Source organism: Grampus griseus (assembly GCF_964374135.1).
Source record: "Grampus griseus genome assembly, chromosome: 16".
Lineage (NCBI taxonomy): Eukaryota > Metazoa > Chordata > Mammalia > Artiodactyla > Delphinidae > Grampus > Grampus griseus.
This window is the reverse complement of record NC_139010.1, coordinates 80,076,851-80,102,566: the sequence shown is the minus strand read 5'-3', so window position 1 is coordinate 80,102,566 and position 25,716 is coordinate 80,076,851. Positions and strand designations below refer to the sequence as shown.

At 42.6% G+C, this 25,716-nt stretch overlaps 1 protein-coding gene across 1 annotated transcript in view; it reads left to right on the top strand.

Annotated features, from left to right (window-relative positions):
• DHX32 (DEAH-box helicase 32 (putative)) overlaps window positions 1–25,716 on the top strand; it is a 52,368-nt gene that overhangs the window by 12,571 nt on the left and 14,081 nt on the right. Inside the window, exons 2-7 of the mRNA XM_082673362.1 lie at window positions 920–1,427; window positions 10,560–10,753; window positions 16,486–16,858; window positions 22,132–22,377; window positions 23,837–23,936; window positions 24,029–24,187. Coding sequence (XP_082529488.1) covers window positions 1,146–1,427; window positions 10,560–10,753; window positions 16,486–16,858; window positions 22,132–22,377; window positions 23,837–23,936; window positions 24,029–24,187 — 1,354 coding nt within the window. The 5' untranslated portion in view covers window positions 920–1,145. The remainder of the gene's footprint in view (window positions 1–919; window positions 1,428–10,559; window positions 10,754–16,485; window positions 16,859–22,131; window positions 22,378–23,836; window positions 23,937–24,028; window positions 24,188–25,716) is intronic.

Sequence of the window (25,716 nt, the reverse complement as noted above, 5' to 3'; positions counted from 1 at the left end):
TGAAATGTATTTTATTATTTGTTCTTTTGTACTCAAGATTTTCTGTCTTTTTAGTTTTCCCTTGATTAATGTGAAAAGGTGCTTATTTCCAGCAATACTGATTAGAGTTTTAAAAAATCACCAGTGATTGCAAAAGGAAGGACCCCTTACCTGACACGTAGGGAGTGTTACTAGCATAAATTTTACTTTTTCTTAGGCAATTTTTCACTTCTTCATTTAAATTAAATGTATTTTATTGCCTCTTGAATATGACATACTGGGCTGAGGACCCAGGAATCTCGAGAAATTTGCTTGAGATTTCTGGTTTAATTAAGCAAACAAAGACCTCATTAACAAAAGCTGGCCATAGCCTCAGATGGAAAAATATAAGCAACCCGCTCACTTGACTCTGTAAACTGGCACAAGCAAATGTAAAATGAAGTATTTTTTTAAAATATTCTTCTTTAAACTAGAGGAGTTCTTAATACTAAATAAATAAATAAATAGTAGACTCTTGTAGCCAGTGTTGGCGAACACTCCCCAAGCCCTCACAGTTTTCCCTTTTATAGGGTCTGGCATCTCTTTTGTAGTGGGATTAGTGACCACGTGATCGAGGCTCACACTCACAATGTCCCCCTGTTGCTTTCTATTCACTGTCAATCAAGATGCAGGGACCTGTGATAGAGGCGGATCAGGCAGAGAGCACCAGGTCCAGTGTGGAATTGTTTTCCAAACTGGCCAGGAAAAAATTGCAGCCAACCAGACTTTAAGAATTAACCTATATTATTCCTGGCCTTTTAAACAGACAGCAGAAATAAAAGACAGTAACCAGTTAACAGGAAGAATCGTGCTTTTATTTTTGAATGCGTATGCTTTTTCTTTTGAACATCTTGTATGTATATGTACCTGATTTTCCTTCTTTTTTTTTGTTTGTGTTTAGCGTGGTTTATTGACAATCATTTGACGTGCTGAAGAGTGCTGGGGAGCCAGCATAGTAGCTCATGCAGCAAAGAAGAACAGATGCAGATTTGAGGAATTCAGCTTGTAAAACCTTGAACTGAAGGCCTAGACATTGGGACATCTGAGTTTGTATATGTGCACTTTCAACCCTATGTGCAGTGGGTTATTGTAGGAGAATGCCAGCTGCTTAAGCTCACTTGGACAAGATGGAAGAAGAAGAACTGGAATGTCCAAACTCTTCCTCTGAAAAACGCTATTTTCCTGAATCCCTCGATTCCAGTGAGGGGAATGAGGAGGGGATTTTGGCCTGTGAGGATCTGGAACTTAACCCTTTCGATGGATTGCCATATTCATCACGTTATTATAAACTTCTGAAAGAAAGAGAAGATCTTCCAATATGGAAGGAAAAATACTCCTTTATGGAGAATCTGCTTCAAAGTCAAATTGTGATCGTTTCAGGAGATGCTAAATGTGGCAAGAGCTCTCAGGTGAGTAGCCACTACAAAAAAGCATTTACTTTGTGTGTTGTACTTTTGTATTACTTAAATAATCACAGTGTCACAGCATAGTGTTCTGTTTTAATAATGATATTATCTAAACCAAAAAACAAAACAAAAAAGAGCATTAGCAATTCAGGCACAACAGTTAAGTTACTTCCCTACATTTCTTTATGAAAGCCAGCTGAATAAAAGTTAATACGTAGGTGGATATTAATTGTGTTTATTGTACCACTGAATGTTCTTTAGAATAGCAGAAAAACCTATTCAAATTATTTTGTTGTGCATGTTATATTTTAAAAGATGTGATAGATGTTATTTGCCTGCCACAGGTTTGGGGATTAACTGCCATGTTTACATGTCCAGCAGTCTGATAATCAGGATGTGTGGATATGCTTATTGGTGAAGTTGGCTAAGTTACAGAAAGTCAGAAGCACAAGGAAGTTCTTATTTTCCAGACTGTAAGAAATAACCGAGTGGCCAAATATGATCCAGGCCTAGAGCCACACACTTCAGGATCTAAAAAGGAGGAAAGAATTAGGATAGACAGCTAATGACTATTTACTGGCCAGTTTATTGTTGTCATATTTGAACTTGAAGTTTGATTTGAGTGAGATCTCTATTTTACACTTAAATTGTAAAGCAAGCAGTAAGTATTTTTATTATGAAATTCATTTGTAGGTTCTCATGATGTGAGAATTATAGAGTAGACCACAGAGATAATCTGATAGAACCCCTTCATTTTTCAGATGATGAAACCCTGGCCCAGAGGGGTTTGATAATTTGTCTAACGAATGTCACATAACTTTCTGAGCTGGAATTCTAAGAACTCTTTCTACTATACTTTGCTGCTTTAAGGTTTTTATTACCTCTGGGGCTTACTTGTTCTAAATGGAACTTGAAGAGGGGTGAAATGGACAACAGGTTTTTTTTTTCTTTAATCTTGTTTATAGCTGCCAATATCAAGGGTTTATTATGATTTTCTATTTGTTGTGATGAGTTGTTGCTACAATGAATGATTTAGTTTGTCATAAGAAGCTAAGGATGAAAACTGAAGGAGTATAATTTTCCTGGTTTCTGTGGACAAGTGGCAAGTTAAAAATTATTTAGGGGCTTCCCTGGTGGCGCAGTGGTTAAGAATCTGCCTGCCAATGCAGGAAACACAGGTTCGAGCCCTGGTCTGGGAAGATCCCACATGCCACGGAGCAACTAAGCCCGTGTGCCACAACTACTGAGCCTGTGCTCTAGAGCCCGCGAGCCACAACTACTGAAGCCTGTGTGCCACAACTACTGAAACCTGTGTGCCACAACTACTGAAGCCCACGGGCCTAGAGCCCATGTCCCGCAATGAAGAGTAGCCGCCACTCGCCACAACTAGAGAAAGCCCGCGCACAGCAACGAAGACCCAACGCAGCCAAAAAAAAAAAAAATGAAAGTTTTTATTTTGCAATAATTTCAGACTTACAAAATGTTGCAAAAATAGTACAAAGATTTTCCACATATAGTTCACCCAGATTCCACCAAAGTTAACATTTTACCACACGTGCTTTATTGTTCTCTCTCCATACACACACACTGATTTTTATTCTGAACATTTTAAGAGTCAGTTGATGATATGATATCCTTTACCTCCAAATACTTCAGCAATATCTACTAAAACAGGGCTAGCCACAACATAATTACCAAAATCTAACTTATAACATTCAAATTTCATCAGTTTGCCCACTAAGGACCTTTGTCATTAAAAAAAAAATTCTAGTCCAGAATCCAATCCAAAGTTACATTGCATTTCCTTGTCATTTCTCCTTAATCACCTTTGATCTGAAGCGGCTTCTCAGTCTTTCCTTGTCCTTCATGACCACAACATTTTTGAAGAGTACACGTTGGTTATTTCGTACAACATCCCTCAGTTTGAATCTGTCTGGTGTTTCCTTTGGATTAGATTCCAATTTTGCGTTTGTGGCAGGAAGAGCACAGAAGTGCTATGTGTCCTCCTCGGGGCATCGTAGCAGGAGACAGAAGATTTTTCCCATGACTGGTGATGTTAACTTTGATAACTTGGTAAGGTGGTGACTGTCTTGATCTCTATCGTCAAGTTACAATTCCCCCCCTATCATTTAAGAGATATGGGGAGATACTTGGAGGCTACGTAGAGTCTGCTTCTTGTCGTGCCTCCAGCTACTAATTTTAGCATCCTTGGACGATTCTTACCTTTGACGTTATTACACGGTAGTAACCAAATGGTGATTTTTCTATTTCTGAAATTCCTTCTATTGATACATTTAATATTTGGAATTCTTCTGTAAAACTGAGCTTTTTCTTCTTCCTTATTTATTTATTCATTTATTTATGTCAGTGTGGACTCATGAATTCTTATTTTATTCTGTAGGTGATAATTCATTACTAAGCCCGTTTATTTTGTTGCTCAAATCGTCCCCCATGTGGCCTATGGGAACCCCTTCAGGATGCCTTCTGTGTTCTTTTGACATCATTCTCTGAGCATTTCTTTGCTTTCTGGCCCAGTAAGATGTTATAGGCTCATCTAGTATGTTCCCTGCTCCAGTCTTGGAAACAGCCATTTTTCTCAAGGAGCCCTGGTGGTTCATTTTAGTGGGAATTGTATTTAAAAACCAGGAGATGGGTGCTAAGTGCCCGTTGGCCATTGACTTGTCAGTTGCTTCTAGGCCCTCCTGCTTCTCCTTCCATCTCTCTAGCTCTTTCGGTTTCTGTCTTTCTCTGTTGCTCTCTATTTCTCTGTATTTCTTTCTCTATGTATATTTCTGTTTTATCTTTATCTCTGTCTCTCTATTTTTAAAACCATGGGTTCCTACTGATGCCTCTGATTCCAGTTCAGCTGTACAGCGTTCATTCTAGCCTTCCCCACTTCCATATTTGTAACTCCTTTCTCTAACTATGAGAAACTTAGCACCCATTATTCATAATATCTTTACTTGTTCAATCTTAGAATGCTCAAAATTTAGTTTCAGAATTGCTAACCCACACTATTGTTTAAACAAAAAATTTTTTTAATATATACTCCTTGAGTTTTCTTTTAGAATTTGTGATCTTAAAGGGCCAGAATTGTTGTCATGTAATATGTTATGTTAATACCTAGCAATGGTTTCTCTTGTCATCTCTAACTTCTTGATCATTTTAATAAATCATGCTTGTTTCTGTTAAGTGTGAAGGCGGTATGTATCTTCAGGGTAGGAGAAATCAAATTCTAAACCAATTTAAATAATGGGAGCATCAGTTGTTTTCTTAATTCTGGAAACAACTTGGTTATTTTTTAAAGAGCTTCTAAGACTATTTTCTTTTTCCTCAGCATTTTAAACCTTTCAAAGAAAAGTCTGTCTTTAGGCCCAAGCCTTCCCAAGAGGACCACAGTGTTTTGCTGGATCCCAAAATCCCGCCTCTCTTTAGTGCAGATGGTATGGGGGCTATTTTGTGACTGCCCTCTGGAAAAGAGGACAACTTTTCATACATTTATAGAGCTTCTTCTTGTTACCTTTTTTGGGGCAGATTTATGAAAAAGCCTAAAAGACAATGAAATATTTTTAGAACCATCTATTTACTTCCTTGTCCTGAAATTTCCCCCGAAATGGTTGGGTCAGTGAGCTGAATAAGCATGACGTACCTGAGCTTTAGCCTAAATTCAGAAGCTGGCTGGTCTAGAACAACTGCACCTTATTAGCTGAGTAACTTACTCCGCATTTTCTGCTGGCGGAGTCTACCTGTGTTCACTCAAGAGGTATACAAATTACGGTATCCAGGGACACGTGACCTTTAATGCGGAAGGGGACCCACTCCTCAGGAATGAGTTCCGGCGTCTGGCTCACATCGGGCAGCTTCGTGCGCCCTGCAGGAACGTTGCTGTGGAGATTCATGCCTTTGGGTGAATCGCTGGACCGTATGGTTCCTCTCAGCTTTGGATTTCGTGATTCTGGTTCTTAAATAAAAGTGAGTGATTGGGACCTTGGCACAGCCACGCTCTGGGTGGCCCAGAAGAGGAATCAGTCACCATGGGCAGGCTGGGGACATAAAACGAGGGCTTGAGGGCCTTTGGGACTAGAATTTGTTTAACTGTAGTGGCGTTGTGTCTCACAGATGACTTGTGTCTCGCGTCCTTTACTTGTACATCCGCTAGAGGAGGGGACGCAATCTCTAGACGTGGACGGAGGGGCAGGAGGTTCCACACCAGTGTGGCTCACGTGGCTGTCCTGCTGCTGCGGGGGCAGCAATGAGACTGCTCCGCTGCCCTCCTGGTTCTGATCTGGACCAGCTGAGGATCCTGGGCCCCAGCCTCCCAGAGGCCAGCAGCCCAGCCTCCTGCCTGTTGCCCGGGGTGGGGATGGAGCGTCCTGGCTTCGCGTTCCGGATCTGTACAATTTGTAGAGCTCCGGTTACGAAGTCAAGCTGGCGAAGCCTTGATGTAGATTAGGTTTTGGTTACTCGGAGGACCCCTCTTACCTACTCTCGTAGCGGCAGATGGGCCAGAGTCCCGGTGATTTGCTTGCAGGGAGGAGATAAGAGCCAGGACCCGGACGCGCTCTGTCAGCGTCTGCGCCTGATTGTGCGACCCGGAGCCGGCTTCACCGCTCAGGCTTCAGCACGTGTGGCACGTCACACAGTCCAGAAAACTGGATTGAGAGAATGTGAAAAAGTTGTTGGATGAGTTCAGAATGAAAATATTTGAAGTTGTGTTTTCTAGTAGGGAAATTTTCTAGACCAAATATATAAATGTGGGTGTTATCTGTTGCTGAAAGGCCCAGGTAAATTTGTAAATAGGTTTGTTTTTTTCAGTTATAAAAGAACAGTTTTCTGTTTTGTTCACCAAATTGCACACCTTTTGCTAAGTACTGAAGTATGTTCTAGATGCCTGGGGGGTGCGTACCTTCCAAAGAGAAACCTTAGAGAGAGACATGAAATCTCAAGGCATGTAATGCATTGGTGAGAAGGGTAGGGCACTGTTCATTGGTGAGAAGGGTAGGGCACTGCTGGGACAAAGAAAAAGCCACTCCCGGAGGAGAAGCAGAGTCAGGGCGCAGAACGGTACGGTATTTGCTATCAGTGCAGAGAATGCAACAGCTCCCTGTGAAGCTGGAATCTTAGTGCCGCTTGAAATTATGAAATGTTCACATTTCTGGCATTTGCTGAATCATAATTCTTTTCAGCCGATACTTTGCGAAGGCATCAGACTTCACCGCGTGCCTCAGCTTGCTTGGGGTGATTGGGAAGGTTCCTGAAGCACAGAAGTCGTTATAATTAGGAGAGGTGATTTCACGTGTCTCTCCTTTTTGTTCAGAGACGACCCTTTCAGTTTGCATTTGCATCACTTACTGTCGTCATCCATGTGTGACTTACTGAAAGGGGCAGTACGTCGTACACAGTCAGGGCTGCGTGGGGTGGGTGCTCTGCAATTAGTTGTGACTTGTGCTCAACTTTCAGCTTGGCTGTGTCAGCAGACATCCCTACATGAAGCCCAAGATGCATGTGTTCAGTCTTTCGCTGGTGATTTGAATTGATGGCTAGAAGAGCTGTCCCATTTCTGAATTATTTTCTTTGCCTCATAGGTGAAATCATTTGCTCTATTGTGGAGGAGGGCAAAAAGAACAGTGAGGGCTGTTGGATTGTTTATATTTATTGCACTGCCAGGCCTATATGATGTTTATAACATTATAAACATACTGTAATAGTCTAATCTTGCAGAATTTGTTTATGTGAGTAAATAGAAATAAATGAAATGCACTCAGAAAACAAAGTCGGAACCTTGGGAACGTGGCCCATAATCATCTGAATCATGTAGAATTCTAGAGTTTGAAAGCAGCTATCCTGGATCTTAGAATAATAACCAGACTGAGTATATCCAGGTGTTTTAGTGAAACTGAATGGTGTCATTTCAGCAGCAATTCTAGCTGTGTAAAATAGTGCCCGCTGTCATCGTAGTACTGTCCCCTGACATTGCTGTTAGGCTAGAAAGAGTAGTTAAAAGCATTGACGGTTGAGAACCCGATGGCTTCTATTACTACCTTTGTATAAAGATGCTCGGAAGCAACCGTGGCCTGGCGGAAATTACGCCAGATGAGAAATTGGAAGATTTGCGTAGGTTGTGGCTGGGCTGTTTACTGGCAGGATGACTGGGGCAAGTAACCCTTCTAAGACTTTCCTTGTGTGTAAAATGAGGCCGTGGCCTACGTGCCTGCCATTCCTTTCAGCTCTGAAATTCTAGGACTTCTGTGTGTATCTCTAGCTTTGGCCCCTCACTTAGGCTCCTGGCCTGTTTTGCAGTTGATCTCAGGCTGGCTACACCTGGATGTCCTCCCATCAAGATGACCTTAACCCTGACCACTTTCCCAGCTCTCCTGAAGGTTCTCTCCCTCCCCTTGAACACTTCGCTCCCCCCAGAAGCACTTTATGCTACTGTTTAGCTTCATTCATTCATTCTATTTTATTTTACTTTTAAATTTCTGGTTGTTAACGACGCCATTGCCCTAGTATTTTAAGTCAGAGATCTTAAAATATTTGTTTCTTCTTATGCATAATTAGTCTGCTAGTGAGTACTGTTCATTCTTCCTTAGAAATAAATGTCCCTTGGTTTTATTACTTCTCTCCCATGTTAAGTCCTGAGTCTAAGCCTTTCTCTCCCTTCTTTTCAATTATTCTAATGTCTTCATCCATCCTTCCATCCAGATATTTATTATCTCTCTTATGTGTCAGGTCCTCTATTAAGTATTGGGGGAAATATGAACCACGCGTGTCCACCTTAAGGATCTTCCACTCTAGTGGGGAGACAAAAATTCAAACAGTTTTAATATAATTTCTCACAAAAGTGTCATTTGAGGTCTCAGCTAAGGACCTAGATATGAAGGGAATAGGGAATCGGGTTAAAAAGTAAGGATTTGACAAGGATAAAAAATAACTTCCTAGGGAATGAGGGAGATAGAAACTTTTATGTGAATTCCCAGTTAGGTGTGATTGTGAAGCAATTCAAGGTAGAATATATCGAATCATAGAATTTAAAAATATTTCTGGAAAATGTAAGAAATTAATTTGTTCATTTAACAAATATTTATTGAATAAACTTATTTAAGATTATTTGGTGACCAAGACAGATCTCTGTTCTCCCAGAGCTCATAGTCTAGTGGGGCGAACAGACCTGCACTGGAACAGACCAGCAACTGCAGGAAGTGTGGTCCATGGTCCATGCCATGGCTGTCAGGAAGTACACTGTGGGGTCTCCTTCCTGGTGGGGGGTGGAGGGGAGGTATCGCAGCAAGCCTTGGGGAGAAAATGGCACAGGAGCTCAGACTTGAAGGGTAGGTCTCATCCGTTCAACCCATTTTACAGGAAAGGAAACTGAAGCTTAGAGAAATGGTGATTTACAAATAACAACCTAATGGCACACCAGGTCTAGAACTCCTGACTTTGGTCACTTGTGATATACCTTGATTCCAGATTTCCTGAGTATAGTGTGTTAAATGTTCATCTTTCGTACAACAAAGTTATTGAGGAAATAATTGCTGGTTAGTTTTCAACCTGTTGACAAGGCGGACACTCATCTTGAAATAGAGGAACTACGTTTACACTTTTAATCATCGGGAATCTGCAGTCCGCAGCAGGTGTTCATTTTGCAGTTACTTGATTGCTAGTAAGTTATGTTTATTTTTCAAGTTATAGTATTAAAATCTAAGAATTCGGGCTTCCCTGGTGGCACAGTGGTTGGGAATCTGCCTGCCAATGCAGGGGACACGGGTTTGAGGCCTGGTGCAGGAAGATCCCACATGCCGCGGAGCAACTAAGCCCATTTACCACAACTACTGAGCTCGCATGCCACAACTACTGAAGCCCGTGCACCTAGAGCCCATGCTCTGCAACAAGAGAAGCCACCGCAACAAGAAGCCCGCTCGCCGCAACTAGAGAAAGCCCATGTGCAGCAAGGAAGACCCAACGCAGCCAAAAATAAATAAATAAATTTTTTTAAAAATCTAAGAATTCCACGATGGGTCTAGTAAATAGCAAATCTGAAGATAATTAAAAATGCTGAAACTTTTAAATACCTTGGATCTGTTAAAAAACACTCAGAATGATTTGTTTTAAAAATACATGTAACAAAGCATAACTTACTGACAGTGCCCTAAGATTCCAGCATACAAATGAATTCAGTACTTTCTACTATAATAATTCTTATGCAAATGAACTATTTAAAATCAATTGAACCATAATACATTTTCAGTAAAAGGATTTAAAAATAAATAACTCAAGAGCAGTCTTGGAATTGGCTCTTTCCAAATCTGGATGGATTGGTTAATTATCTCACTGAGCTTAGTTTTCATTGTATTTAGATGATAAATGCCAGTGTATTTTAGCTTTTATTGCCAGGGAAATGTAAAGTAGGCTTATCTGGTTACTTTGTTATGGTCATTTAGATTTAAATGTAAATGTTTTAATTTTGAGCTACTATTTTTCATCTAAATGCTATTTAATATTTATATTGCTTAAAGCATAGAAGTTGATACCAGGGCTTCCCTGGTGGCGCAGTGGTTGAGAGTCCGCCTGCCGATGCAGGAGACGCGGGTTCGTGCCCCGGTCCGGGAAGATCCCACATGCTGTGGAGCAGCTGGGCACATGAGCCATGGCTGCTGAGCCTGTGCGTCCAGAGCCTGTGCTCCACAACGGGAGAGGTCACAGCAGTGAGATGCCCGCGTACCGCAAAAAAAAAAAAAAAAAAAAAGTTGCTACCAGAAGCCATATCTTTGATGGTGCTTTCTTTTAACCAGAAAGAAAATAATAATCTTAATACATTAGTCTTTTCAGAACAGCTGAGGTTAAAAGAATTTTTTTTTACTTTGCCTTTTATTTTTATCTTCCTTTTTTTTCATCTAGGAGTCTAACTTCTACAGTCCCTGCTAACTCCTGTTTATTCCTAACTTTATTTACTAGTACTAACTCTATGCATAAACACAGATTCTTCAGTTTCACCAACTAAGCTGTAATGCAGCCCACCAGTGATTCACTGGTGGAAGAAAACAACTCATTTATAAGATGAACCCTTGGAGGTTTTTTGGTGGTGGTGGTGGCGTTTTCCTAGCGGGGCTGATCCTGTCTCATTTGTCCCCGTTAAAGGTTCCTCAGTGGTGTGCTGAATATTGCCTTTCCATCCACTACCAGCACGGGGGCGTGGTGTGCACACAGGTCCACAAGCAGACTGTGGTCCAGCTCGCCCTCCGGGTGGCAGACGAAATGGATGTTAACATCGGTCATGAAGTCGGCTACATGATTCCTTTTGAGAACTGCTGCACCAGTGAAACGATCTTGAGGTTGGTTTGGGGGGCTTTCATCTGCTGTACCTGATGACTCCTGGCTTGTCCTCTGCGATCCTAGAAGAGCATATTCTTGCGTTCTCTGCTTTACACACCTGTAACGTGTGATCATAGTAACTCGTCTCTCTGTCACCAGCCTGACATGCACCAGTCATTTTCCCACCTTGGCACCGTCAGGGATTCCTTGTCTAAACTTCTTCCGTATCTCCCCATAATCCTCAGGAAAAAGTCATGACTTGTTAGGTTGGCCCCAAAGACCTTCAACCTGTGCTTCTGGAGCTCCGCCTCATAGTGGGTCCATATGCGTTGTCTGTGTGCCAGCTGTGTCGACACACGTGGTTCTCTGTGTGCCATGTGCCTTGACACATGGTCTTCCCTCCACATGGAATGTCTGTGCCTCTTCCGGGCTTGGCTAATTCCTCCCCGTCATACAAGATCCCATGCAGAGGTCACCTGCTCCAGGAAAGCTTCCCTGACCCTCCGTAGTGTAAATTAGAAAACTCTCTGCTGGGCTTCTGTAAAACTTGGTCTCGGCCTTCATCATGGCAGTGTAGGTCAATGTTTTTCAAACTCTAGTTTTGAGATTCTTACAGGTTCCAAGGACCCTTCTCAGTAGCTACCACAGTTCTGAGATTTCCTTTCCACAGTGGTTTCCAAGAGCTTAACAGAAGGAAAAAGAGAAGTGGAAAAAATCACTGCTCTGGGCCAGTTTCTCAAGCAGTTTTCTATCATAGCCGTCATTGAAAGTGAGAGTATCTTATGGCACCTTAAGGAAATGGTCAAAGCTGCTTGCAGCCAAAGATGACCATCTCAAGGGCTTCAGCTGTCCCAGGCACTGCCTGACTGCCCCAAGGTCTGAGGAGACAAGTGTCTCAGCCTCAGTGTATCTGCGTGTCTCTAACCCACTTGTGGGGCACACCAGAGTGCCCTGGCACATCACTGGGGATGTCCTACGCTAGTGTAACAGGGATGCTATGACAGAGCATAGCAGAGTACAGTATAGCACAGCACAGCATAGCACAGTACAGTATAGCAGGGATGGTTTTTGCATACTCGTATCCCCGGCATCGGACATGCTTGTCCCAGGGAGGACGTTTAACACACTTGATAACAGAAGGAAAGACGAGTGCCTGGTCCCAGCTGGCTGCTGCAGACTCTGGTGCAGTTCTTCTCCCATTCAGAAAGCCTGTGTAACTCATTTGGTTTGTAGTAAGCTGCTTTTAACACTTTTCAAACGTTATCTTCAAAAATAGAGGACCTCGGGCTTCAGGCTGGTGTTAAACCATAGGGAAGCTTTCGATCAGTAGCACTATGACTTGAACTTCTTGAATGTATGTAACCTTCTGTTATTCTAGCCGTGATGTCCCCGAGTCACTGTATATGTTTATAAATTATTTATTACGCAAATGGTCCAATAGTGATACAGATAAACGTAAAAACCTCCCTGCTTTTGGGAACTCACAGACTAGTTGGAGAGTTGGACAGGACAGGACATGCAACCCTGACCGGGTGAAGGATCCCCACGCCTAGCAGATTCATTCTTCATCCTCTACATTTTGAAGTGACCTCTCCAGTGGTCATGGTTTTAATTAAAGGATGGACTAGACTTTGGAAACCTGAACTAGACTTTCAAACCTTTTGAAAAGGACTCTTGGATGTAGTCACTTTTAAAATGAAATCTTATGATGTTTTTATCTTATTGATATGGATCGTGTGCATATACATACATTTTTTTTTTTTAGAAAGTCATAGAGGTAAATAATTGTGGAGTAAACCAATCATGTTGTCAGAGTAGGTCAAAGACACATCTCACCTTTTTAAGCATCTCTTATGTGTTGGGACTTGGCTTTCATTGCTTTATGGTGAAAACCCTGCAAGCATTCAATCCTAGCAGCCAAAGGAAGGACTACAGTTTCTGTTGAAAATTTTTTTTAGCTCTTATCTGCATGTAGCGTTCCTTTCTTAATGTAGAAAATAGCCTTCAGGTGTGGAGGAGCTGAACAGCAGGTACACCTTAGAAGGTGGAGGGAAACTAGCAGCCTCCTTTGGCCACTGCGGGTTCTGGTTCCTTCTGCCTCTGCCGGGCTGCCCGGCCGTCTCATCTTTACTTTACAGTCACTCTTGTTGCTGGGATGCTGCACTTTCCACCCTGACATCCCCCAACCAGTGCAAGAGTCAGCAGATGGTCTGATTTATTGCTACCAGTGTTTGAGTTTCAGCAAAGGGGCCAAAGGTAGTGAAAAGCTCTATATGATCAGAGAAAAGAAAGTCGTCCCTTATTTTCCTCCTAATGCTCTGTGCTCTGAAGAGCAGGCGGCGTGGCTGTAAAATGAGTGTCTCAGCCACCCACCCACCTGTCACCTTGCACAAGTCCCCCAGCCTCTCTGCTTACGCTTCCTCGTCTGTGAAACGCGGTGGTTGACACACCAGCTCGCAGGGTTGTTGTGAGGACTCGGAGCTGCTGCCCGCGACTGGTGTATGGGAGCGCGATGCATCTGTTAGCGATTTGGGTGATTTGGGTGAAAAGGTAAATTCCGGCTGCGTTCATTTCCTTGGAGACACATGCTAGCCATAATTTTTGATAAGCTCAGATTGAATAGCTATTTAAATCAGAGGATCTAAGGATGGCTGTTGATCATAGAAGGTAGTGTTCTGTGTTTGATATTGTCTTTTTCATTTTCTTTGTAACTCCTTAGCATCTAGTCTGTTGGGTACGTAATAGGTACTTACTAAATATAATCTTTATGCCACTACCATTTTTCTGGATTCTATATAGAACAGCTTAGTTCTTCTTTAAGCTTTTTTCTGGCCTTTTTCAAAACAGTGGATACCCGAATATTATATACCTAAAATAGTCTTTCTGAACTAGATATCACAATATCTTGTGGAAGTGACATACATTTCAAATATGAACCCTCTAGAACACTGAATTTTTTAGAAATTACTCAAATTTTTAAGGTCAACTTCAATACATATAATTTCAGAAAATATTAATAGAACTTTCCTATATTCTTAGCTTTCAAAATTTCAGTCTTAAGAATTTAGAATATAAATTACATTTCCAGGGACTTCCCTGGTGGCGCAGTGGTTAGGAATCTGCCTGCCAATGCAGGGGACATGGGTTCGAGCCCTGGTCTGGGAGGATCCCACATGCTGCGGAGCAACTAAGCCCGTGCACTTCAACTACTGAGCCCGCGCTCTAGAGCCTACGAGCCACAACTACTGAGCCCACGCACCACAACTACTGAAGCCCGCGCGCCCTAGAGCCTGTGCTCCATAACACGAGAGGCCACCACAATGAGAAGCTCGCGCACCGCAGTGAAGAGTAGCCCTTGCTCGCCACAACTAGAGAAAGCCCGCACGCAGCAACAGACCCAATGCAGCCAAAAATAAATAAATAAAAATAAATTTAAAAAATAAATTACATTTCCAAAATGTATCCATCTTTTTACATAGTTATCTGGAACAGTATTTTCTTAAGCACTGTACACATGATCTTATTAATATAAAGGTAAGAAATAGATCTCTGTCTTACATAGAAAACTGGAGGTTTGTATGGTAAGTTTTAGGGTGGATCCTTAGTATTCCCTTAGTTTCATATAATCATTTGGAAGGCCAGGTCTAGCTTGCTGAGTCTCGTAGAGTTTTAGGTGAGTCACATCTTCTCCCTTTTTAATTAAGGCTGGATGTATTTACATAACACACACACCTCCTCTGCCTGGCAGAGAGAAAGCATTTCTTCCTATCAGATAAGTGCTTAGATGAGTTTTGCTCAGAAGGGAATAACATTAAGGAAGTAGCATAGATTAAAACAACTTGTTTTCAGACAAGAGTCAATAGTACTTATTATATCATACTAATTACCCTCAGCAGCAGATGACCTGAAACCTAGATTTTGGATGCATCTCTTTGTTTGCATCTTGCACAAAGTATAATATTGTAGTATTCAATATATTTTCTTTCTTAAGTTTGAGAAAAGGAATAATCAGCAACTTATCATTGCCCTTTTGGTAAGACAGACACAGAATGAGAACAAGTGTAGGAGTAAAGGCAGAGAGCAAATGTTCTGATCTCGTCAAGGTGCAGGGAGGGAGAACATGGGCTGTGTTACCAATCCATGGCAGCCAAGGGACCCGTCTTTATAATGTGACAGTGGCGTGAGATGTAATAGACACTCAGGCTTAAATCTTGACTCTGTCCGTCTGTATGACTTTATGCAGGGTACTTAACCTTTCTGAACCTGTTTCCTCATTTATAAATAATGGGGTAGTAATGTCTACCTTGAAGATTTATTCTAAAGGTTAAATGAGAACTATTCTATCAGCACAATGCCTGGAGCACACTAGGAACTTATAAATGTTTTCTCCTTTTTCTTTCTTCCTTGAAAAGGGTTAATTGAGGACTGTTTCAGCGTCTCCAAGACCACCCCTAGGTTTGACGATTTGCTAGGAAGACTCGTAGGATTCAGTATATAGTTAATCCACAGCTCAGATTTACTGAAATGAAAGGATACAAACCAAGTCAGCAAAGGGAAATGGTGCAAGGCGTGAAGTCCAGAGGAAACCAGGCGCAGGCTTCCGAGAGCACCTCCCAGTGGACCACCTGAGATATGCTTCGTTCCTCCAGCTGTGAGTTGTAGCAACGAGTTTAAGGAAACTCATTAGAGACTGTGCCCAGGTATTTACTGGGGACTGGTCACATAGGCACCCTCTGCCTCCTACTGTATTCTAAAGTTCCATACTCGCAGAAGGAAAGCAGGTTAGGCCATATTACAAACAGTAAGCATCAGTTCTGGGAATGGTGAGAACCCTCCCAAATCTAGGTTCCCAAATGCCGGCCAAGGGCCAACCTTGCAAGCAGGCCTTTCTAAGAACAGCAGTTTCAGACCTGCCGTAGACAGGGACACATAAAATAAATACCTTAAATGGGTAGAAAACTTATGAAATTGGTTTCCTCAAGGAATAATATAGGCAGAGATGTAAATAGTGTCAGAAAGATGATGTTTGTATGGTGCTGGATGACTAATAGGTATTTATTTTTACTATTATTTTTAAACACACCCCAAGAACTACTGGAAATCCATGAAAATCACTAATGACCCGTTCCTCCTCCAGGAACGCTGCCCTCAAATAGGTGACTACTTTTTAGATGCTTTCGTGTGGTTATTATTTGGACGACATTTCCAACTCGTTGATGCTAACACCCTGGTGACGTCATCTCCCGCAATGTGCCACTGACAGAGTCCTACTAGTGGACTCACTGGGCCGTGAGCCTGAGAGAGGACAGTCCTCTGTGTATCCTTCCCTTGAAGTGTGTGCTCTGACTCAAAATTCTTACATTGATGGAACAGGGGGAGCTCTTACCGGACAGGGGTATTTTGCCGAATTACTTTTTTTAAAAAAAGCTCAGGGCAAATGTTAGATGTAGCTCTTGTTAATATCTGTAATGAACATGTAAGGCAGAGGTCTGGAACCTAGGGCTCAGGGATGGTCTATAGAGGGTCTGTGAACACATGGAAAGTGTGCCTAAAATTCGTTCATGTGCACTTTTCTATGTTGAAGGCCTGTGGATTTTATCAACTGAAGAAATCTTGGCCCCCGATAAAGATTTAAACTCCTGATTTAGACAAAAGGATATAGGAAAGGGATTTTTTGTTGTTTATGTTAGGAGTTTTTTTTATATGATTTTCTTCATGAGAGTATTCTAACTTTCATGTTTCTTCCTTGTAGGTATTGTACTGATGACATGTTACAGAGAGAAATGATGTCCAGTCCTTTTCTGGGTAGCTATGGGGTCATCATCTTAGATGATATTCATGAAAGAAGCATTGCAACTGATGTGTTACTTGGACTTCTTAAAGATGTTTTACTGGCAAGACCGGAACTGAAGCTCATAATTAACTCCTCACCTCACCTGATCAGCAAACTCAGTTCTTATTATGGAAACGTGCCTCTCATAGAAGTGAAAAATAAGTACCCAGTGGAGGTTGTGTACCTTAGTGGGGCTCAGAAGGAGTCTTTCGAGTCTATTTTACGCCTTATCTTTGAAATTCACCACTCTGGTGAGAAGGGTGACATTGTAGTCTTTCTGGCCTGTGAACAAGTAAGTAAGTAATATTCATTCTAACCTAAGAGAGTAATAAGTTTACTTATTGGGAACCTTTTAACCTTGTTGGGAACCTTTTAATAACTAACATACAGGTTTCAGTTTACTAATTAACTGATGGAACTGCTATTTGGTTCCATCACACCTCTTTTTTCATACTTTAGAAGAATCCTTGATATAGAGTAAATAAAACCTACGCTGAAAGGCAAACAAGGAAGTGCTTCTAAAGTCAGGAACTGGGGACTTCCCTGGAGTTCCAGTGGTGAGGGCTCTGTGCTTCCACAGCAGGGGGCATGGGTTCGATCCCTGGTTGTGGAACTGACATCCCACAAGCCACAGCATAAATACATACATACATAAACAACTAACCAACCAACCAACCCAGGAGCTGTTCTGAAACACAGAATGGGGGTGGGGAGGTGGGGACTCTGAGGAATTTCTGGGGGTGATCTCCAGAGCTGACCTCCTTCCATGGGATCAGGCGAGATCCCGGGCTGCCCCGAAGGCTTGCTGTGAACTGTCTCAGTAGAGAAGACACACTCATCTCACACTCACGGCCACCTCCCTCATGGCAGGCGCATGTGCTGGAGATGCGGGACATAAGCTAAGTCCTCCGCATAGAGTCAGGGAACAAAAAAGTACCCACAATGTTCCTACAGCAGTCAGTGGAGTGTTAAGCAGGAAAATATAATTTACAGCACAGTCAGAAGGCTATTTCCCTACACTTTTCTTAAAAAGATGAATGAGAAAAATGTTCACTTCGATATCTGACAATGTCTTTCAAAAGAACAATGGAAATGTACAGCTGAGCGTCTCTTTTTCTTTTATAGAGTCAAGGTGTCATTTGGGGTTGCATTTTTTTTTTTTTTAATGCAGTTACTGTGGCCCTGCTTCTCTCTCCACTGCTCTGCGGGCCAAATCTAAAAGCCTCCAGAATCTCAAGAGTTAGACCTTTCTTCTTAGAGACTGATTTCCTGGCCTTTTTCCCCTACCCGTCATCTCACTCAGAGAGTAAAAAAAGCACTGGCTTTTAGACCATGACCCAGATATGTAGTAATTCCAGTGATTAAACAGAAACCAAAAGGAAACTGTACGATATTGGCTGAGCCACCAGCTGAACAAAGACAAGGACCTCAGCTCTCTACCAGAGCCTTGTCTTAAGTATTCACACGCCTTCACAAGTACCTTCAGGAGTATTTATTCTGCTTTATACTCAAAGCATAAAGGATGACTGATCCTTTAGTTTGTGGAACTTTAGACAGTTTTCTCACAACTTAGATTTTATCTGTTTCCATAAAGAAAGTAATTTAGAATCTCAAATATATGATAACTACAGCATATTTTCCATTTTTCCTGTGTAGATTATACACAGTTTCTTGAATAGTAAATCTTCTACTGATTACAGTGATTTATTCTATGATCGTTCCCTAATCCCGCATGATTCAAGATACTCAAGAAAGTCCTGAGGGAAGTAACAAAATGATTAAGGAGACAGAAGAAAGATTTATGAAAACAATTAGAGGTTCTCAGTATAACTGGCTGAAGCCTAAGGGAGGGAGGAATGGCAGAATTAAGAGAGTCTGAAACATTTGAAAGTTAGAATTGCCAGGTGAAAAGAAGGCATACATTTTGGGGTGGATCGGGTGGGGGACAGTATAATGAAGACTGATAGAATGAGTAGTCATCTTTAGTCAGAGTAACCAAAAATGCCAAAATGGATTTTTGAAAAATAAAGCTCATAACAGAATTGGGGGTAATATTTGATTCTTAAAGTATTTGATTCTTACAAGTTTCATATAAGCTCTAATTAATGGCCTAGTGACTTCTGAATTGTCAGACGTTAGAAGATGCATTTTTACCTAGGATAGTGGTAGAAACTATAAAATCCACAGGGCTTAGAAAATTATATCATCTTCCTTGAAGTCAGACCAGAAAGACGTTTCCTATTAAGGAACCATCCGTCCTGAAAGTCATGAACGTGACGGTGTAGTGAAAGCTCTGGGCGGATTTGGCAATTCTGAGCCTCCGAGAATGAGGATTCGTCATTTTGGCAGGAGCTGCTGCTGTGGCCCGGGTCCAGCACTGGAATCTCTGTGGGGGGGTGGTTCTCTTGTCCAGAGGCTCCCAGCAGGCTGCCCAGCGGGTGGGGCAGCCGTTCTGAGGGCTGGAGCATACCTTCTCTGGGAACCAGTGTTTTTCCTCACAATTCAGCCCCAAATTCCACAGGTGTTATCTGGGTTTCTTTTCCCCATCTGCCACCTAAAAAGCGGAACATAGTTCAGTATACACTGATGGACTTTTTTCTTTTTTACTACTTATGTCAGGGTTAACACTCTCCTATGGTCTTGGAATTCGTCTTTTGGAAAGTTTTGTCTTGCTCCGACATCCATGTTAACAGCTGTTGATCATTTTTCCCCATGCTGTTTGAAGCTTTCTTGATTTCTATATAAAACTTTAAAATCTGCCATAGCAACTGAATGTCATAGGAAAACAAACCCAAGCCGTCTGACCGAAGTGTACTAACGGTCGCTTTTTCTCTTAGGAAATCCGCTTAAAGTTGCAGAAACACTCTCACGTTTGGCTTGATGAACATTAGGTGCCTCACATTTTCTCGCACTGCTCACTTAGCCCCTCACCTGCTGTGAATTAATACCCGCAACTGCGCGCTCCCCTGGCTCTTGTGCTTAATTGAGGCTTGGAGCCCTGCATGTTTACAGTGTGTTGTTCCTTATCACTTTACCATCTTGTAACCTGATAAAAAAGTGAAATAGATTAAATAGAAAACAAATTAAGGTTAATGACACTATCTAGCCAGATTATCGAGCAGCTTGAAGCCGTCACAAGGAAGATGCTCCTAGGTTGAAGGTTTTCTTGTGAAATGTTCCACCGAGTTGCGGGCCTTTCATTTGGGGGCAGATATCTTCCTTCAGTGCAGGTTGCTGTGTTTTCCTGAGTTTTGCAGGTATTGTAGGAAAGCCCCACATACGTAAATGCTCTGAACACATTGAATAGGAAGGAAATGAGTGAACAGTTTAAAGCACCGAATGAATATATATATTTTTTTTTTTGCGGTACGCGGGCCTCTCACTGTTGTGGCCTCTTCCGTTGCGGAGCAACAGGTTCCAGAGGTGAAGCCTCAGCGGCCATGGCTCACGGGCCCAGCCGCTCCGCGACATGTGGGATCTTCCCAGAATGGGGCACGAACCCGTGTCCCCTGCATCAGCGGGCGGACTCTCAACCACTGCGCCACCAGGGAAGCCCCCGAATGAATATTTTAAGTACTTTTTTTTAAAGTCTGAAGATTATGGCCTCAAAGTTTTCTGTCAGCTTGAGGAATCTAAACTAGGTACAATATTTCAGTGCAGTTTGAAGGTTATTTGGATTGGAAATTTGTGAGTGGGTGGCTGGCATCGAATCTCCTCTTTCAGCTCCAGGGTAGCTGTGGAGGGTGAAGTACCAACGTGCAGAGGTTACCACCTGCCACCCAGGAGGAATGTGTGAATGTCCTGTGCAGGGAGACGCAGCTCGAGGACTTGTTCTCCTCCGTAGAAATTTCTAAGCTTTCCTCACTTAAAATGATGACATGATTAGAATTATAAAAATTGGAAGAAATAGCTTTGTTCTGATTATTCCAGCTGACAATTTTTCATTCATTACGGTCATTAATCCTGCTCTTCGCTTGGTTGAAAAAAAAAATCTGCCCCAAGTAAACCAACCCTGCAGAAAAGGGGAGTGTGAACAGGAGAAGGTACCGGGATAACTGCTGTGTGGACCCCAGGGGGCAGCCTCTGCCCTGCTTCCTGGGGGCCTCTCAGCAGCTCAGGAATAACCTTCAAATAGCTCACCCGAGGTCTCACTATTTTTCTAGGCAGATCTGTCCACCTACAAAGCCCTTGAGTTAGTTCAATCCCACTATACAGGTGGCGGGGAAGGAAGGAGAGGTGAGCTGGAGCACTGGACAGTGGACTCAGACTTAACAGTCATGGGAAGGCATCTTTTTTACTCAGATTTTTAGTGAAATCTAATGTATGTAATGAAATGAAATGGGGCTTCTTCCATCTGGTAGTTAGTTAGGCCCTTAAAAAAATAGAAATTTTGGAAACAAATTTAAAAGGAGTAAGAATTACATTAAGTGACATCTTTTTTATATGAGGTCCTAAAAATCTGGTTGTGATTTGAGAAATAGAAAAGTACTGAAGGGCTTCCCTGGTGGCGCAGTGGTTAAGAATCCGCCTGCCAATGCAAGGGACGCAGGTTCGAGCCCTGGCCCGGGAAGATCCCACATGCCGCGGAGCAACTAAGCCCGTGCGCCACAACTACTGAGCCTGCGCTCTAGAGCCCGCGAGCCACAACTACTGAGCCCACGTGCCACAACTACTGAAGCCCGCGTGCCTAGAGCCCGTGTTCCACAAGAGAGGCCACCGCAATGAGAAACCCACATACCACAATGAAGAGTAACCCCCGCTCGCTGCAACTAGAGAAAGCCCGGGCACAGCAACGGAGACCCAACGCAGCCAAAAATTAATTAACTAAAAAGTACTGTGTAAAATGTCTTGCTTTTTGAGCATTTTACACCAATATACTTACTTGTTTGTGGTTTTAGGGCACATAATTTACTCTTTTATTCAGTATATTTGACAATGAAGCATTTTTAAAGAGTATTTCTAAATTCCTGAATCTTGCAAATATATAAATAGCAGTGAATATTTCCTGCCTATTTCATTGCATTTCTGCTTTTTTTAAAGTGGTAATGGGTAATAATAGTTTTCAAGATGACCCAGATTAGAGACCCTGATTGTGGAATGTGTATGTATATATGCTTCTATTGGAAATCTAGAAATTGTTTTAGAGTTCTTAGTTCTGCCACCATTAAAGCACAGTGATGCATCATCACTGATGTGAGAGTAACTTTTATTCATCTGTCATTGTTAATGGATATGAGAAGTTGCACCGAGCTAGAAAAATAGCAGGATGAATGCATAAAGGCAAAGACAGTACATTTCACAAGAGGAAAGCCATTTTGGACTAAAAGCACTGAAATTATTATTATTATTAGCATTGAAATTATTTATAAATTATATTTAACTTCCCCAAAGACATGTTCTTACGCAGTTATACCTCCTTTTCATAGTTAACGATACCTATAGAAAACACAAGTATTTCTTTCCCTGTATACATTATGCAGCTTTTGCCTATAGTTTTATATAATTTGGAGAAAGTTGTTCATAATGTACTTTATTCTCATGGATGATGTTATTCTTTTACTTTAGGATATTGAAAAAGCCTATGAAATTATCTGTCAAGAAGGATCTAACTTAAACCCAGATCTTGGAGAGCTGGTAGTTGTTCCTTTGTATCCAAAAGAGAAATGTGCATTGTTCAAGCCAAATGATGAAACAGAAAAAAGATGCCAAGTTTATCAGAGACGAGTGGTGTTGACGGCTAGCTCTGGGGAATCTTTGATCTGGAGCAACACAGTCAAGTTTGTTATTGATGTCGGGGTGGAGAGAAGAAAGGTAATTATTGTTGACGCGGTTAAGTAGACTGCTGCTAATCGTCTTGGGCTCCCACCATTTTACTGACCAGAAAGTGAGGATGAACTATATGATCTAGGGATTTCTCTGTATTTGGCCATGTGTGCAAAGAAGAACTACTGCATCCAGTAACAAAAGTCTTGAGCACATGTAACTGCCTGTCATTAGCAGGTTGATAGTCTGGAAACAAATTAAATTGGTTGAGGGGCCAGAGGAACAAGTTTTAAGGAAAGACAACTACTAAAGCAAATTACTTGACTCCTAAACAGATCTTTTCTTCTGTACATCCCTTGGGTATTTTTGGTAGCCCCTTTATCAAAGTAATTAGCATCTCCCCCCAGGTAATTTACTAGAAATTAGTTTCAAGTACACTGAGTTTAATTTTTGCAAATTTTGGCTTTATAGTTGACATAAAATTCCATCCTAAATTTTATAAAAAGTCTGTATATTTTTAATCACTATCTTTAAATTAAAAATTAGGGGCTTTCCTGGTGGCGCAGTGGTTGAGAGTCCGCCTGCCGATGCAGGGGACGCGGGTTCGTGCCCCGGTCCGGGAAGATCCCACATGCCACGGAGCGGCTGGGCCCGTGAGCCATGGCCGCTGAGCCTGTGCGTCCGGAGCCTGTGCTCTGCAACGGGAGAGGCCGCAGCAGTGAGAGGCCCGCATACCGCAAAAAAAAAAAAAAAAAATTAGGAAAAATGGAAATAGGATATCTCAAACTCTCAAAGACAGTGGGACTTCAGAAATCATAGCATTTAAACTGAAAAGAATCTACCCAAGTATTGATCCATTTACCATTATTAGATGTTATATAGCTTTTACCCCTCCAGGAAACTATGGGTCTCTTAAATATCCTTGTTTACTGTGACAGAGCAATTCCAGCCATTAGGAAGGTTCCCTTGGAACCAGTTTGGATTGATCTTATTGAATTAGTCCACCATTCAGAGAACCCAGGGTTATTACTTACCTTTAAACTACCCCTAAGAAAAATCACTGTTAGTGCCATCTGCAGTCTTTGTGTTAGCTGATAGGACTGGAAAAGCCCAGCATATGCGATAAAGATGAGACCCCTGGGATCACAGTCAATTTGAACAGAACCTTGAGGAAATGCAGCACTGTCAGTTGATCATCCTTTTCTCCACGCGGCACACGAGTCAGCGGTACAGCGCTTTGAGAAGTGGCATTTGTATTTCAGCAGATGATACAGAGCTCCCATATTTATTGAAGCTACAATGAAAGCAGACAACCCTTAAATCCATTTATCAAAGCTCTTGCCGTTTCCATCTCAAGGCAAGTGAAACAATAGTAAATATTGTACAGAAGAAAGGAGTAGCAGAGCCTTTCGTGAAGTAAAGTGTGCAAACAGCAGGCACTTCAGGGCCAGCGAGCCTGCTACATCTTGAGTGAGCTGACACTAAAGATGCTGTCTTTCGTTTAAAGGTGTACAACCCTAGGATAAGAGCAAACTCACTCGTCACGCAGCCCATCAGCCGGAGCCAAGCAGAGATACGCAAGCAGATTCTCGGTTCATCTTCTCCAGGTAGCGCTGCGGACCCCAAACCCAGCTCACGCTAAGGTCCTGTCCGGAGGCAACACAGAAGCATTAAAACCATCTTCCTTGGTTTCTTCTAGGAAAACTTTTCTGTCTGTACTCTGAGGAATTTGCCTCCGAAGACATGCGGCCACTTAAGCCAGCGGAAATGCAGGAGGCCAACCTAACCAGCATGGTGCTTTTTATGAAGAGAATCGACATCGCGGGCTTAGGCCACTGTGACTTCATGAATAGACCAGGTAGCCGTGTGCCCGCGGGTCAGCAGGCGCCTGGCTGAGCCTTACCCTCATACCTCTTGCCCGTCCCCAGTCCTAAGAGCAGTGGCCCTTGGTGGTACAAGCAAGCCCGGGGCTTTGGTTTGTCCTGAAGCACTTTCCCCACTAGAGGTAAACATTCTCTAAAGTAATTTTTAAAATGAAAAAAAAAAAGCTACCCTCCAGGAAATATCTGTTCTGACATTGGAGAAGTGTCTGCCCTTGGCCACTTTAACATAGGGAGATGGGGCCAGGCCAGTAGAAAGCCGGTGGGGCGGGGGATAGTGGAGTACGGGGGGGTGAGGCCGAACTGAACACAGGAGGGTTCTTGGCAGCGTTAGTGTTTCTCGGTGGGAAAACTTGTAGGCAAATGGCCCTTCCTCATGAATCACACCGTCACCTGGGGAAAACCCACTCAAAGTTCACGCCTTTGTAATTAAGGGTAAATGGAGATATGAAGGGGGTACGGTTGTTAAGCAGAAGACTGAGGCCTTAGAATTACAGTCTGAGCGTCTGTCTCCTGGGGAGCTCCGCCTTGCCCTCAAGTTCACTGAGGAGGGCCCTCCACCATGGGAGGGGTGCTGGCTTCCTCCCCGCTAGTATCAGACCTGGCCGGGACCTGGGCTGCTCCCGCGGAAACCACCGGGATGCTGAACAGAAGGCTAAGGAAGCTTAAGGGCAGGCGCTCCTACCGTGTGGCGAGGCTCCCAGAGCCGCAGCCCGCTCCCCGCCGCCCAGTCCCAGCCCTGTTTACTCTGGAACTGCTGCTTCGTTCCCAACCCACAGCTTCGCTTCACTGCAACTGAGTGGGTATTCGAGTCCCTGTATAATGTTTTCTGGTTTAAGTACTGATTGCCCTTCAGTAGATGTTTAGTTTTCATTTGTGCATTAATAAAAGAGAACATCCTTAATTTTTTCCACACGTTAGGCCCATGGTTAAAATTTTCACTGTGTTTATCAAAGGGGGTGATTGGCAATGTATTCATCTTAGTGTTGTGATATTCATGGCATTTATCAAATTTGCATGAGAGAGCAGCCAGCCAAAAGACCTTGTAAGCAGAGTGTACTTAAAATGGAAACTAGAATTTCTACCGTTTTGCCGTGCTTTGTCTCAGTTCCTATGTTTTTCAGTCATTTTGTCCAGTGGTGCCGTTAGGATTACAAGCCCTTGAGAAATACAGGTTATATCAGAGTTACGCTTCCTCAAATATTTCTTAAAATAACGCATAGACTTTGGAGTAGGCGAAGGAAGAGGAGGGTCCCCTAAGAAAGCTAACCTTTGACATGAAAAGGTAGAAGAGAAAATAGAGTGTGGACACAGAAAATAGAGTGTGGACATGAAAAGGTAGAAGAGAAAATAGAGTGTGGACACAGCCAAGTGGACGGTCCAAGACTCCAAGCCTGGATGGTCCTGAGGGGCGGTGTCAGGACCTCACCTAGAGGTCACGACAGGGGCCCATGCTCCTCAGCAGCGCCCAGTCCTTCCCTGGAACCGCAGGGAGTTTTATATTGAA